Here is a 14,725-nt window from a genome sequence, read left to right on the forward strand (position 1 = left end):
TGTAATCAAGTCTCCGTATAAATGCACCTGCACTGTGATAGTCTCAGAGGTCCGTTAAAAGCGCAGAGAGCATCATGAAGAACAAGGAACACACCAGGCAGGTCCGAGATACTGTTGTGAAGAAGTTTAAAGCCGGATTTGGATATAAAAAGATTTCCCAAGCTTTAAACATCCCAAGGAGCACTGTGCAAGCGATAATATTGAAATGGAAGGAGTATCAGACCACTGCAAATCTACCAAGACCTGGCCGTCCCTCTAAACTTTCAGCTCATACAAGGAGAAGACTGATCAGAGATGCAGCCAAGAGGCCCATGATCACTCTGGATGAACTGCAGAGATCTACAGCTGAGGTGGGAGACTCTGTCCATAGGACAACAATCAGTCGCATATTGCACAAATCTGGCCTTTATGGAAGAGTGGCAAGAAGAAAGCCATTTCTTAAAGATATCCATAAAAAGTGTTGGTTATAGTTTGCCACAAGCCACCTGGGAGACACACCAAACATGTGGAAGAAGGTGCTCTGGTCAGATGAAACCAAAATTGAACTTTTTGGCAACAATGCAAAACGTTATGTTTGGCGTAAAAGCAACACAGCTGAACACACCATCCCCACTGTCAAACATGGTGGTGGCAGCATCATGGTTTGGGCCTGCTTTTCTTCAGCAGGGACAGGGAAGATGGTTAAAATTGATGGGAAGATGGATGGAGCCAAATACAGGACCATTCTGGAAGAAAACCTGATGGAGTCTGCAAAAGACCTGAGACTGGGACGGAGATTTGTCTTCCAACAAGACAATGATCCAAAACATAAAGCAAAATCTACAATGGAATGGTTCAAAAATAAACATATCCAGGTGTTAGAATGGCCAAGTCAAAGTCCAGACCTGAATCCAATCGAGAATCTGTGGAAAGAACTGAAAACTGCTGTTCACAAATGCTCTTCATCCAACCTCACTGAGCTCGAGCTGTTTTGCAAGGAGGAATGGGAAAAAATGTCAGTCTCTCGATGTGCAAAACTGATAGAGACATACCCCAAGCGACTTACAGCTGTAATCGCAGCAAAAGGTGGCGCTACAAAGTATTAACTTAAAGGGGCTGAATAATTTTGCACGCCCAATTTTTCAGTTTTTGATTTGTTAAAAAAGTTTGAAATATCCAATAAATGTCGTTCCACTTCATGATTGTGTCCCACTTGTTGTTGATTCTTCACAAAAAAAATACAGTTTTATATCTTTATGTTTGAAGCCTGAAATGTGGCAAAAGGTCGCAAAGTTCAAGGGGGCCGAATACTTTCGCAAGGCACTGTATTGCGATCCAATACTGTGATTTTTTTGCGATACAATGTTCCAAACATATTGTTCACCATATGTCTGCTGCAGAGGGACAAGAGAGAGGATGAAAAAACAAGTTCTGATCAGTCATGGAAATAAGTGCTAAAAACAAATGAGCTCCCTATTTAAAAAGAAGATGGAGAACAAGCTATGAAGGAAAAATACTGGAGTTTTGGTGCAGGTATAGCCAACTAGCGCAAAATAAATATTGCGATATTGTCAAAACAATACGATACAATATATTGTCAAAAATAGTATCCCGATATGTAACTATATAATTTTTTTATCCCATCACTATTAGCTTGACTTGAGTACACTTGGCCTGGGTTTACTGATTAACAACAGTGGCTCCATCATGCTGATATAGACAGGGTACTACTCACTTCTCTTCTTGATGTTGAGGAGCTCCTGCTCGATCCTCAGGCAGATGGACTGGGTGAGCTCCTTGGAGATCCTCTGAAAAGCATCAAAGTCTTCCACTGTGTACACATGGGTCTCCACGGGCTCGTTAGCAATGGCTTCCAGCTCAGATCTCACGGCATCCTTCACGCCCACGGCAAATATCTCCACGTCCGCTTTCTTTAGCTTGGTGGCAGGGTCCTTGAAGGAGTCGGATGATTTCCCATCAGTGATGAGGATGGTGACGCGGGGCACGTTCGGCCGTGATCCTCGGTTGGCCAAGAAGACCTTCTCCCTGACGTAAGTCATGGCCCGGCCGGTGTTGGTGGAGCCGCCACGGTAGGGGAAAGTCCGGACGGCCTTGACCACAGCGCTCAGATCGCGGTGGGTGTTCAGGTAGAACTCAGTGTGAGCGTCCCTGCTGTACTGAACCAAGCTGATCTGAATCTTGTCTGGTCCGATGTCAAAGGAGTTCACCAGCACCTCCAGGAAAGATCTGACTTTAGCAAAGTTGGACAGTCCGATACTGTATGAGCCGTCGACCAGAATGACAACGTCGGCTTGCACGTCCACTCCAAGAGAACATTCTAGAAGAGGACACAAAAACATTTGTCATGCCATGACAAAATCAGACACTGAATGACTATAACATTGACTGACATATTCCTTACTAAAAGACCAAAGGATGTATTGTTGTAGGGTATACTCACCAAGGGACACCTTGACTGGCTCAGTCTTCTCCATGGCCATGATGGGCTCGCTGGGCGTGAGGCCCTTGAGGGCGAACAGGCTGATCTGGTACTCTGTGTCTGGAGACAGGCCTGTAACTGTTGCTGAGGTCTGGCCGGGGCTTACGTACAGCTCCTGGCGCTTGCTGCCGGCCATCATGGGGATCAGCTGGATCTTGTAACCCGACACATCTCCAAAGGAAGCGTCCCATGTCACCCTCATAGACTTGGAGGCCACCTCCACCACTTGGAGGTTTGATGCTGGTTCAATAACTGTAAATAAACAACCCCAAAAAATTGAATCAAGACAGAAGTTTGTTAGTAAATAACCATCCTCTCACCACCTGGAAATATTTTGATCATCCATCTCTAAGCATTTATAAGTTATCCATGCCAAAACCACTTCCAACATTCAAGTCTTAAAACGGCATTTTACCTTCCTCTCCGCTGACGAGTGAGTTGAGTTGATCGTCCACCCCCGAGCACACATTGGTAATGAGCTCTTTCTGCACATCCTTGATAAGGTCAAAGTTTAAGACTTTATAGACGTGCATCCTGTAGGGGGTCGAAGCCATTTGTTTCAGCTCCTCATCATCTGCTCCTTTGATCCCTAAATTGGACAAAGAACCAAAAAAGGGGTGTAAAATGTATACGGCCTCATAAAACTGAGGAAAATGTTCCATATCACCATTATAATTCTGATCTCCTGCCCATTTCAGAAGGTTTACTCACTCATAGATAAGAGTCAACACCTATAAAGCCCAAATAAAGTCACCCCTATGAAGTCAATGACGGCAGATGAAAATTATCCAGAATGTAGGAATTATTGTTTTATAGTTTCTTAGGTCTGAGTGCTATAAATGCTGAGTAAAACAAGTGATCTAAAGATATATGAAATGAAGCAGGAGGTCTCTCCTTCTTTTCCATATTTAAGAAGAACCAGCTGGATTCACTATGGAACATAGAACCATGTCATGACTTTAGCTGGAAAGAATGACAACGTGGGCAACATGTGGAAACCCCATCTGATACCATTCTAGCTGGTAGGTTTCTTAGTTTTCTTCCTTTCCTTTGTGATATGAATACTTCAACTTACTCTCATGACTATGGAATACATATAGACAGGATTATTAGTATTTATAAACTGGGTGGTTCGAGCCCTGAATGCTGATTGGCTGACAGCTGTGTTATATCAGACCGTATATACCATCGGTATGACAAAACATGTATTTGTACTGCTCTAATTATGTTGGTAACCAGTTTATAATAGCAATAAGGCACCTACGGGGTTTGTAGTATATGGCCAATATACCACGGCTAAGGGCTATATCCAGGCACTCCGTGTTGCGTCGTGCATAAGAACAGCCCTTAGCCATGGTTTATTGGTCATATACCACACCTCCTCTGGCCTTATTTCTTAAATGTAACACATCAACAGGGTTAGATGATTGAAAGGTAGCCTGTAGTCACATACCCAACGTGAAGATCTCCACCCCCATGTTCTTGAGTTTCTTGGCGATCGCCTCCACAGGGTCTTGAGACTTCCCATCTGTGATAATCATGGCCACCTTGGGAAAGCCTTCCCTAGCACCATTTGCCTCAGTGAATGTGTTTTTCAGCAGATAGTCCATGGCCTCGCCTGTAACACAATGGCATGACACCCCTTTCAGTTATTACATTCTTAATTTGATTCACTCTACCAACTGCAAAGAGTTATTAATAAAGAACTACAGCTTTGTGAGTTAGTATTATGCAAGAGGTAATGATATGATTATGTATTGTATAAGAGAGTGTAACCAGGTACTGATGGGACGGGTTAGGTACCTGTCATGGTGTTGCCACCCATGTAAGGTAGTGTGTTGATGGCTCTGAGAAGTTCGCCCCGTTTCATGTGCTGGTTGAGGTTCAACTCTGTCCTGGTATCAGTATGGTACTGGACCACACCTACCCTGGTCTTGTCCTCCCCAATCTCAAAGGCTCCCGCCATGGCAGAGATGAAGCTACGGATGTATTTAAAGTCTCTTCCAACGTTCCATGAACCATCAACCAGGAACACCAGATCTGCGATAGCACTGTAAGAACACTCTGAGAGAGAAGGAGTGGTAGAGGAGAGGAGTGAGGGAAAGGAAAGGAAAATGAAAAAAAATGGAAGAGGTAAACAGTTTGACCTGAAGACACATTTTTTTCCCAGAAGCCATATCATTGAGCAAAGAAAACAGAGTAAAGTGTGCTGTTGGTCAAATATACACTGAGTATACAAAACATTAAGAACACCTGCTCTTTCCATGACATAGACTGACCAGGTGAATCCAGGTGAAAGCTATGATCCCTTATTGATGTCACCTGTTAAATCCACTTCAATCAGTGTAGATGAAGGGGAGGAGACAGGTTAAAGAAGGATTTTGAAGCCTTGAGACAATTGAGACATGGATTGTGTATGTGTGCCATTCAGAGGTTAAATGGGCAAGACAAAACATTTAAGTGCCTTTGAACTGGGAATGGTAGTAAGTGCAAGGTGCACCGGTTTGAGTGTGTCAAGAACTGCAACACTGCCGGCTTTTTCACGCTCAACGGTTTCCCGTGTGTATCAAGAATGGTCCACAACCCAAAGGACATTCAGCCAATTTAACACAACTGTGGGAAGCATTAGAGTCAACATGGGCCAGCATCCCTGTGGAACGCTTTTCAACACCTTGTAGTCCATGCCCTGATGAATTGAGGCAGTTCTGTGGTCAAAGGAGTAACAACTCAATATTAGGACTGTTCCAGCGAACAGTAAAAGTAGCCTCCGGGGGAAAACTGCAGTCCAGCATTTTTTCCCCTTTGCAAAATGCATATCGTTATTGTACAATGAAAATGACCCTCTTAACACTTGTATACTACACAGGAACTATGGAATATCAATTCATATATGTCAGATATGACACTAAGGTGATGAAGAGTGAATGCAATGAAAAATGTTTGTTATTGCCATCTTTTTTTGACAGAATACCACTGTCACTACCAAAATCGTCACTGTATTCATCAGGCTATTCATCCGACTTTTGTCTGACAGGCTGGAGGACATACACCACCCGCACTAGACCAGAGGATGGTGTTAGAGATAGTGGCATCAACAGATCAAGTGCAGTCGACAATAATCAGATTGATGTACTTAACTACTGCAAGCTAAGGTGGTACTTTGAGATAGAAGCCATCATAGTGGATAGTCTATTCCCTGTGTAGTGTACTACATTTGACTAGAGCCACAACGTGTGCTCCTTTGGGAATACTACATAAGGTACAGTGACTGAATAGCGTTGGTTACCCTGGAGGATATTTTCCAGCTCTGTCTTTCTGGATAGGAATAAAGTCAGAGAGAGAGGTTTTCCAAGCAGCAGTAAGCATGCATCATCTGTAGGGAGGCCACATTGCTCTTGTAAACAGCTGTATCTGTAATGGTTTCCACTTCTCTCAGCCTGGCTGTCTCAGGACCGGGCAGGCTACAGTACTCTTCAGCACCAGCACCAGAGGCCCTGCCCCCCTGAAACAGCTGTTAGCTCCACACCCCTGACCACCACACTGAGCATGTTCAAACTCCCTCACTTGGCATGACTTACAGCCTGGCTCTATGACAGGCAGCTTACCAACTTAGTTACCAATATTTTTCTAGATTTATATAGAATAACATGTCGAAACACCCTCCAATGGCTGTTGACCACACATCAATGAAAAGAGCCCAGGCACAGTAAGATAAATAAAAAAAGATTGTAGCCTATGAATAAACTGGAAAATGTTAACTGTTTAGGTTCAGAAAAAGCCAAGCAGGCAATGGACTTACTGACAGAGTCTGTGACCTGTGGTTTCCTGGGACCTCCTTGCGCTGTGCCACTTGATTGGACTGAAACACAAGATTAAATAAAGTCAAACTTGAGTCAAACAAACTACTGTATTGAACCATAAATTCCCTAATGGGAGTGAATGAATCAGCTAGTAGCATGAAACATTTTTTAAATAAACATATTGTCGAATTTATACATAAAGATAAACATTGTGAAAGATTTAATGTGGGTGTCTCTAATAACCTCAAATCCACTTGCGGTCACAACGAGCAGGCAAGCAGCCGGCTCCCAAATTATAATGGACTGATGCAATTAGTTCCGGCAATTCTCTCAGTAATCCCTAAAGACCCTGGCTGGGCTGCTTAGGACTGTAGAATCAGAGGGCCGGTGCCAAAGAGGCTTCCCCGTGAAGCAGTGCATATTACATTACAGCATACTCTAATCACTGTTAGACATGGGAGGTGGGGTTGCCTGTTAGGACCTATGAATTGTCATTCCTCTCTCTATACAGTCTGAATCATTCATCATTAGACTAAATAAGAAGCTGGGTCTGTATCCTAAATGGCACCCTATTCCCTATTGGCCTTGGTCAAAAGTAGTACACTACATAGGGAATATGGTGCCATTTTGGACACAACCTGGGTATCGGTTCTTCATTCACCAGTAGTCTTCATAAGATAATACATGTACCAGATGTGATGGTAAGTGACTCACTTGTGAGCTGTCCTGAGGTGGGCAAACTTTCCTCTGAGCCAGAGTATGAGATGATTGTTACTACATAGTCCATGTCTGGAGTAAGGTCTGTAATGGATGTCTTAGTGGCTGTGGCAGGGAGGGTTAAATCTTTTGTTGGTTTGTCTATGGAAATAACAAAGTACCAAGTTAGGAATAAAGCGTTATAGAGAATTAATATAGCAACATATACCTTAGAAATCTTAGGCTTGGTGTGCAGTAAATGTTTAATTGCGGAGGATCCCACAATGAATTGGTCTGAACAGTCATTTCAGGTATTTTGTTGTGTCAATGGCATTGATTGCTTGTTGTAAAGTACACAGATAATGTTGCAGTGAAGGTAGAAATTAAGAGAGATTGCCTGCAGCAATACAGACCACACACCTGTGTCTGAGGCCACCTGTATCCTGAATCCTTCTATCCGTGTTAACGGCGCTTTCCATGTCATTTGCACTGTGTTCTCATTTAAAATCTTAAATCTCAAGTCTGAAGGTGGTTCAACTGCGAAAATAAAAAGTAGCCAATGTTAATTCCAGCATTTGCTAAATAAGTGTATTTATGATGAAACACAAGTTGTAGGTAACTCATATCCCAACGATTAACACTTCAAGGTTGAAGTTATCCTGTTCATTGTTGGGGCAAACAGCAAGAGATGACAATAACGACAACAAACATAACATTTGAGACTCGAGCAGCCATTTTCGAGAAAAATGACATTCGTTTGAGCTGTCCGGCCGTGTTTGTCCAAACACAGTCGACAACTCAAACACGTATAGTGGCAAGACGACAAACGGTGGCAAAAAAAATATCCAAGGGCACAATAAAAAAATGACATTGACAAACTAAGATCTTACATGCTGATAAGGTCAACCCAACTCATGCCTAAACTGAGTCGACCGACAAAAACATACACCTTCCATAAAACTTGGTTGTGTAAAGGCCTACATGCAGTCATACATAGCCTTCAGTACATTGTTTATTTTTGAATGACCCATGTGTATGACTCCCATCCACTGCAAACCTCTTAAAAGAGTACACAATGCTCTTTATGACGCTTTGGACATATTTCCAAACCCCTCTAGCACTAAGTAGTGACAATCCACAATGGAAATTTTTTTTACAAAGAAACAAATCAAATAGACAAGCCAAACAAACCATAAATGTGATTGGTCACAGTGAATGGACTGTCTGAAGATCATGCACATGTACATGAAAAGTTGTTTGTAACAACTTATGGAACCGGACAAAAGTTTCCATGTACAAGACGGACCAGAGAACATATTTGAGAAATATTTTTTAATGATATTCGTCTGTTGGGGGGATGGGGTAAGTTAATGCTCTTTTGTCATAATAGCCTAAGAGTGTTATGAAGAGTAAAGTCTTAAGTAGCCTATATTGTAATAACAGAATGTCAAAAGAGATCTAAAATCACAAGTAAAGTAAATAAGACCACTGAATGTGTAGTGGCTAATGGTGATGAATGATGAAATCTGCTTGTTGGTGAACTTTAACAAGATGGTGTATCAGTGCATAGTGGTGCATATCAGGGTTAGAATAGGATTGTAGTCTATATAAGGGTATTTTAAATAGGGAAGCCTGTGGGGATCAGGAATATCATTCTAAAATATTATTGAAAAGCCATGACTCGGGACAAATTCAATGCAAATTTGCATAGCAAATGACCTGAGTGAAGCTTGTCCAGTACAGGATATCAAAAATGAGAACCACCAACCTGGCAGATCAACTCAAGGGCCATGGTCTGCTCCTTCTGTTTCCAAATGGGCCCATCATAATCATATAGTACTACCCACATTGTCCTCCTTAAGAAGCTCTTAATTAAAACACTTATGAACACAAAGTCACACGCAAATACTACAAGCAAGTGCACGCAAGTCCTGCAGGCTCTTGTTTTGTCTTATCTTGATTATTGTCCAGTCATGTGGTCGAGTGCTGCAAGGAAAGACCTAGTTAAGCTGCAGCTGGCACAGAACAGAGTGGCACGTCGTGCTCTTTATTTTAATCAGAGGGCTAATATTAGTACGATGCATGCCAGTCTCTCGAGGCTAAGAGTTTAGGAAAGACTGACTACATCACTTCTTCTTTTTATAAGAAATATTATTGTGTTGAAAATTCCAAATAGTTTGCATAGTCAACATACACACAGCTCTGATACACTTACCCCACCAGACATACCACCACCAGGGAGGGGTCTTTTCACAGTCCCCAAATCCAAAACAAATTCAAGAAAGCATACAGTATTATATAGAGCCATTATTGCATGGAACTCCCTTCCGTCTCATATTGTTCAAATTAACAGCAAACTTGGTTTAAAATAACTGATAAAGCAACACCTCGTGGCACAATGCCTTTCCCCTATTTGACCTAGATAGTTTTTGTGCATGTATTGATATGTACAGTAGGCTACGTGTGCAGTTATTTTATTGATGTAGTTCTGTCCTTGAGCTGTTCTTGTCTATTAATGCTTTGTATTATGTCATGTTTCATGTTTTGTGTGAACCCCAGGAAGAGTAGCTGCTGCTTTCTTCAACAGCTAATGGGAATCCTAATAAAACACCAAAAAAATACAAAATACCAACACACAACACACACACATCATCTCAATGATGAGCGAAAAGTTCATGTTCACACTTTATTTGGATTGTCCAAATAGTCCATCAACAAACTATCTGTTGATGGGTTATATTATGGGTTAGGGTAATGATTAAGATTAGGTTTAGGATAAGGATAAAGGTAAGGATTCAGGTTAGGGTTAGGGTTAGGTTTAGGATAAGGGTTAAGGTAAGGATAAAGGTTAGGTTTAGGATAAGGGTTAAGGTAAGGATTAAGGGTTAGGGTTAGGTTTAGGATAAGGGTTAAGGTAAGGATTAAGGTTAGAGTTAGGTTTAGGATAAGGATTAAGGTTAGGGTTAGGTTTAGGATAAGGGTTAAGGTAAGGATTAAGGTTAGAGTTAGGTTTAGGTTTAGAATAAGGGTTAGGGTAAGGATTAAGGTTAGGTTTAGAATAAGGTTTAGGGTAAGGATTACGGTTAGAGTTAGGTTTAGGGTAAGGATTAAGGTTAGGGTTAGGATAAGGATTAAGGTTAGGGTTAGGCTTAGGATAAGGGTTACTGTAAGGATTAAGGTTAGGGTTTGGTTTAGAATAAGGGTTAGGGTAAGGATTAAGGTTAGGGTTAGGTTTAGGATAAGGGTTAAGGTAAGGATTAAGGTTAGGGTTAGAATAAGGTTAAGGGTAAGGATTAAGGTTAGGTTTAGAATAAGGGTTAGGGTAAGGGTAAGGATTAAGGTTAGGGCTAGAGCTAAGGTTAATAGATCGTTGAAATGTTACTGATAGTCTGTAGAGCATCTACAGATGGATGGACTATCCAAATAAAGTGTTACCAAAATCATCTCAGTGACAAAATGAAAGTGTTTTAGTGTTGTTGCTGTTATGACTCTTTCTCTTCATTTCTGTTTTTTCCAAGTAGGTCAAGATTTTGGAAAATACCAAAAAAGAAGGCTTCTCTTAAAAAATATGATATTCTAACAGACTATTTTACATTTTATAGTCTGATTGACCACTGTAATCTGTAATTTATATGAATGGTCTTGGGAGCTTCAGAATAATGTTCTTTCTCAGTCTAACAGTTTCTGGAAAATAATGTTAGAGACACTTATATTTTGTGTTTCCGTTTCATCAGAGAAAAGGACAATTGGCTTCAAGCCCCGTTTTTCTCCGAATGAAAGTGGAGACATACAGTCGAGGTCTCGGTTAATTTTGGAAAAAAAATACATCGTAGTTATAGCTTATCTATACATCCCTTACGGGCATTTATTTTTTACCTGGTTCCTTGATCATGACCTAGTTCCTTGATATTTAACTAGTTCCTTTATCATTACCTAGTTCCTTGATCATTACCTAGTTCCTTTATCATTACCTAGTTCCTCTATCATGACATAGTTCCTTGATATTTACCTAGTTCCTCTATCATGACCTAGTTCCTTGATCATTACCTAGTTCCTTTATCATGACCTAGTTCCTCTATCATGACATAGTTCCTTTATCATTACCTAGCTCATTGATCATTGCCTAGTACCTTGATCATTACCTAGTTCCTCTATCATGACCTAGTTCCTTGATATTTAACTAGTTCCTTTATCATTACCTAGTTCCTTGATCATTACCTAGTTCCTCTATCATGACATAGTTCCTTGATATTTAACTAGTTCCTTTATCATTACCTAGTTCCTTGATCATTACCTAGTTCCTCTATCATGACATAGTTCCTTGATATTTAACTAGTTCCTTTATCATTACCTAGTTCCTTGATCATTACCTAGTTCCTTTATCATTACCTAGTTCCTCTATCATGACATAGTTCCTTGATATTTACCTAGTTCCTCTATCATGACATAGTTCCTTTATCATTACCTAGTTCCTTTATCATTACCTAGTTTCTTGATCATTACCTAGTTCCTCTATCATGACCTAGTTTCTTGATATTTAACTAGTTCCTTTATCATTACCTAGTTCCTTGATCATTACCTAGTTTCTTGATCATTACCTAGTTTCTTGATCATTACCTAGTTCCTCGATCATTACCTAGTTCGTTGATCATTGCCTAGTACCTTGATCATGACCTAGTTCCTTGATCATTGCCTAGTTCCTCTATCATGACATAGTTCCTTGATCATTACCTAGTTCCTTTATCATTACCTAGCTCATTGATCATTGCCTAGTACCTTGATCATGACCTAGTTCCTTGATCATTGCCTAGTTCCTTGATCATGACCTAGATCCTTGATCATGACCTAGTTCCTTGATCATTGCCTAGTTCCTTGATCATGACCTAGATCCTTGATCATTACCTAGTTCATTGATCATTACCTAGTTCCTTGATCATTACCTAGTTCCTTTATCATTACCTAGTTTCTTTATCATTGCCTAGTTCCTTGATCATTGCCTAGTTCCTTGATCATTACCTAGATCCTTGATCATGACCTAGTTCCTTGATCATTGCCTAGTTCCTTGATCATGACCTAGATCCTTGATCATTACCTAGTTCATTGATCATTACCTAGTTCCTTTATCATTACCTAGTTTCTTTATCATTACCTAGTTTCTTTATCATTACCTAGTTCCTTGATCATTGCCTATTTCCTTGATCATGACCTAGATCCTTGATCATTACCTAGTTTGTTGATCATTGCCTAGTTCCTTGATCATTACCTAGTTCCTTGATCTCATTACCTAGTTCCTTTATCATTACCTAGTTTCGTTCTCATTGCCTAGTTTCTTTTTCATAGCATAGTTCCTTGATCCTGACCTAGTTTCTTGATCATGACCCAGTTCCTTTATCAATACCTAGTTTCTTGATCATGACCTAGTTCCTTTATCATTACCTAGCTTCTTCATCATTACCTAGTTCCTTTATCATTACCTAGTTCCTTTATCATTACCTAGTTCCTTTATCATTACCTAGTTCCTTTATCATTACCTAGTTCCTTTATCATTACCTAGTTCCTTTATCATTACATTGTTCCTTTAGGCTACTTCATTTTTGTACAGCTGAAATTCTTCCCGTCCCCAGAGAACTGCTGTATGCATACTAGATAAACTAAGACAGAAATTCCTAATAAAAATATCAAGCAAGTGCCCCTCCTAGCGTAAGAAAGACTTCACTGCAACTATCCATGCTTAGAGTTAGCCTTTCACTAACTTCCAGACCACTATGATGGGGCATGTTCCACTTTGAACTTTTAGATTTAAAAGAAATCTATTTGAAACGCACTTTTTGATTGAAAAATATAATGTTGCATTCCTCAGAGTGTTTCAATATCCTACCGTAAACTAGTTGTTTGAGGTAATTCAACCTGTCCCAATGAATAGACAGACAAAATTGGATAAAAAGACAATTGAAATAGCCAACCTATAAAAACACAACAAAAAGACAAGAATACATAGGTCTAGAAATGAATATATAGGTATACCGATGAATCCATAGGCCTACAGATGAATCCATAGGCCTACCGATGAATAATGTAGACATTTTCTTTCAGCAAACATTTATTAACAAAATGTAATTAAATGTGGTGAAAGTATTGCAATTTCACCATGAAGAGCTAAAGAACCGACACCATTAGCTACAGTCGGAGGGAGAGAAATGGGGGGGGGGGGTAAAGAGAGTGAGAGAGAGAGAGCGAGAGAGACGGGGAAGATGCACATTTTCATTCAGTTGTGTTTAATTAACAGTAGAAAAAATGGAGGTGAGGAGGGGGAAAAAATGGCAGGTGAGGGATAACTTTACCTTGGGCCTCGACGGAGGATAGTAGCACTGCAAGGAAGGCAGCCGCTGCCAGAGACAGCCTTATCTTCATTTTGACTCGTTTTCTCTCTCTGGTTCAGCAGAACATGAATGAGGCTACAAAAAGAACGTGCAATTACGCACGCATCTCAGCAATGCTCCAACATTCCACATTGTACTTTTACCACAAGCATCAAACATTTAAATGCCATATAATCCCAAATAAACTATAGATGTGTGATATAGCAAGTGCATTCAAAGACAATGGAAAGACAATTGAACATCTAAACTACATTGTCTTATCATATTGGTCCAATTTAAACAGGGATTAAAAACAACGTAAGAAAACTCACTATCAACTTTTAATCGAAAATTGTCTCTTCTACACTTTTCTATGGGATAAACGTGCTTCCTATTGTAGTCTATCTGATAAAAAAAAGGCGGTCCCCGTTCAGTCAAGACTTGCCTTGATGGAGATGGGAGTAGGCTAGAGCATGACTCAAAAGCTATAAACTATCCAACATGTACAAACTATATGAAAACCCAACCCGTGTCTCCAAGCACAAAAAACAATATCGTGCAATATCGAACAGAGTATAGACCACCAGTCCTAAGTGATAAATGTTTCCTTTCTTCTAAAATTAAATTCTAATTTACTTCACACATTAGGAATTAACCTGCATGTTTAAACCGCGAAGAATATTCCAAAGCCAACCTATATGCCCAATGCACATGAGTCCAAGACACACGGCATTTATGGAATGGTTGTTGGGGGATAATTACGGGCAATAATTCATCTCAAAGACACCTTAACATAAAGACACCTTGACGAAAATGATCACTAGGCAAATACTAAATAGAAAAATTCAGAGCACAATATTGGGATTGCCTACTTCCCTGGTCTCCAGATGAGCATAACTAATCTCCCTTTACCTCTCAGATAGCCTAAACAGTAGTCCAATCCATAATTCCATATTCAATTAATTCAATACTGACCTGTGGAAATGAAGTTGTGCTGTCGCTCGTTTGATTTCAGAATACAAAACAGTAAAGCCTCTTTGGATATGCCCCTTCTGGTAATGATCGATACAAGTTTTAAGGGAGGAGAATCAATATTCTAAGCACAGACGAAAACTCAGTTCTCCTCTTGCGGAGGTCACAGATCAGAAGCCTTTTTCCAAGTGGGAAGACTCTCTACAATCTGCTACTTAATAGGGGGCTGTTCCCAACTCTCCCTTTACTATCGTAAGCTCTTACGACACTCAGCAAGCGTGGAACCCAGCCACAGATTGATAAATGCAGCCTCTCAGAGTGTGGCGATATACTTTTGGAAATTTAGCATAGTTTTCTGCATTCCTTTTCAATGATGCTTCTCTAAAGGTTTTATACTCAAGTTCATAGCATCTGCGTTT

The 14,725-nt window shown here is 40.3% G+C and overlaps 1 protein-coding gene across 8 annotated transcripts in view; it reads right to left on the minus strand.

Moving 5' to 3' along the window:
• LOC110529470 (collagen alpha-1(XII) chain) overlaps nucleotides 1-14,509 on the minus strand; it is a 102,006-nt gene extending 87,497 nt beyond the window's left edge. For 7 of the 8 annotated variants that reach the window (XM_036984855.1, XM_036984860.1, XM_036984859.1 and 4 more), the window contains exons 1-10: nucleotides 14,310-14,509; nucleotides 13,317-13,430; nucleotides 7,396-7,512; nucleotides 6,994-7,137; nucleotides 6,279-6,338; nucleotides 4,283-4,543; nucleotides 3,933-4,097; nucleotides 2,895-3,068; nucleotides 2,441-2,731; nucleotides 1,715-2,317 (exon numbers count right to left, since the gene is read on the minus strand). In XM_036984855.1, the coding sequence (XP_036840750.1) occupies nucleotides 1,715-2,317; nucleotides 2,441-2,731; nucleotides 2,895-3,068; nucleotides 3,933-4,097; nucleotides 4,283-4,543; nucleotides 6,279-6,338; nucleotides 6,994-7,137; nucleotides 7,396-7,512; nucleotides 13,317-13,386 (1,885 nt within the window). In that variant the 5' untranslated portion in view covers nucleotides 13,387-13,430; nucleotides 14,310-14,509. The remainder of the gene's footprint in view (nucleotides 1-1,714; nucleotides 2,318-2,440; nucleotides 2,732-2,894; nucleotides 3,069-3,932; nucleotides 4,098-4,282; nucleotides 4,544-6,278; nucleotides 6,339-6,993; nucleotides 7,138-7,395; nucleotides 7,513-13,316; nucleotides 13,431-14,309) is intronic. The other variant, XM_036984861.1, reaches the window with a different exon arrangement.
• Between the last annotated feature and the right edge of the window lie 216 nt (nucleotides 14,510-14,725).

Source organism: Oncorhynchus mykiss, chromosome 8 (assembly GCF_013265735.2).
Source record: "Oncorhynchus mykiss isolate Arlee chromosome 8, USDA_OmykA_1.1, whole genome shotgun sequence".
NCBI lineage: Eukaryota > Metazoa > Chordata > Actinopteri > Salmoniformes > Salmonidae > Oncorhynchus > Oncorhynchus mykiss.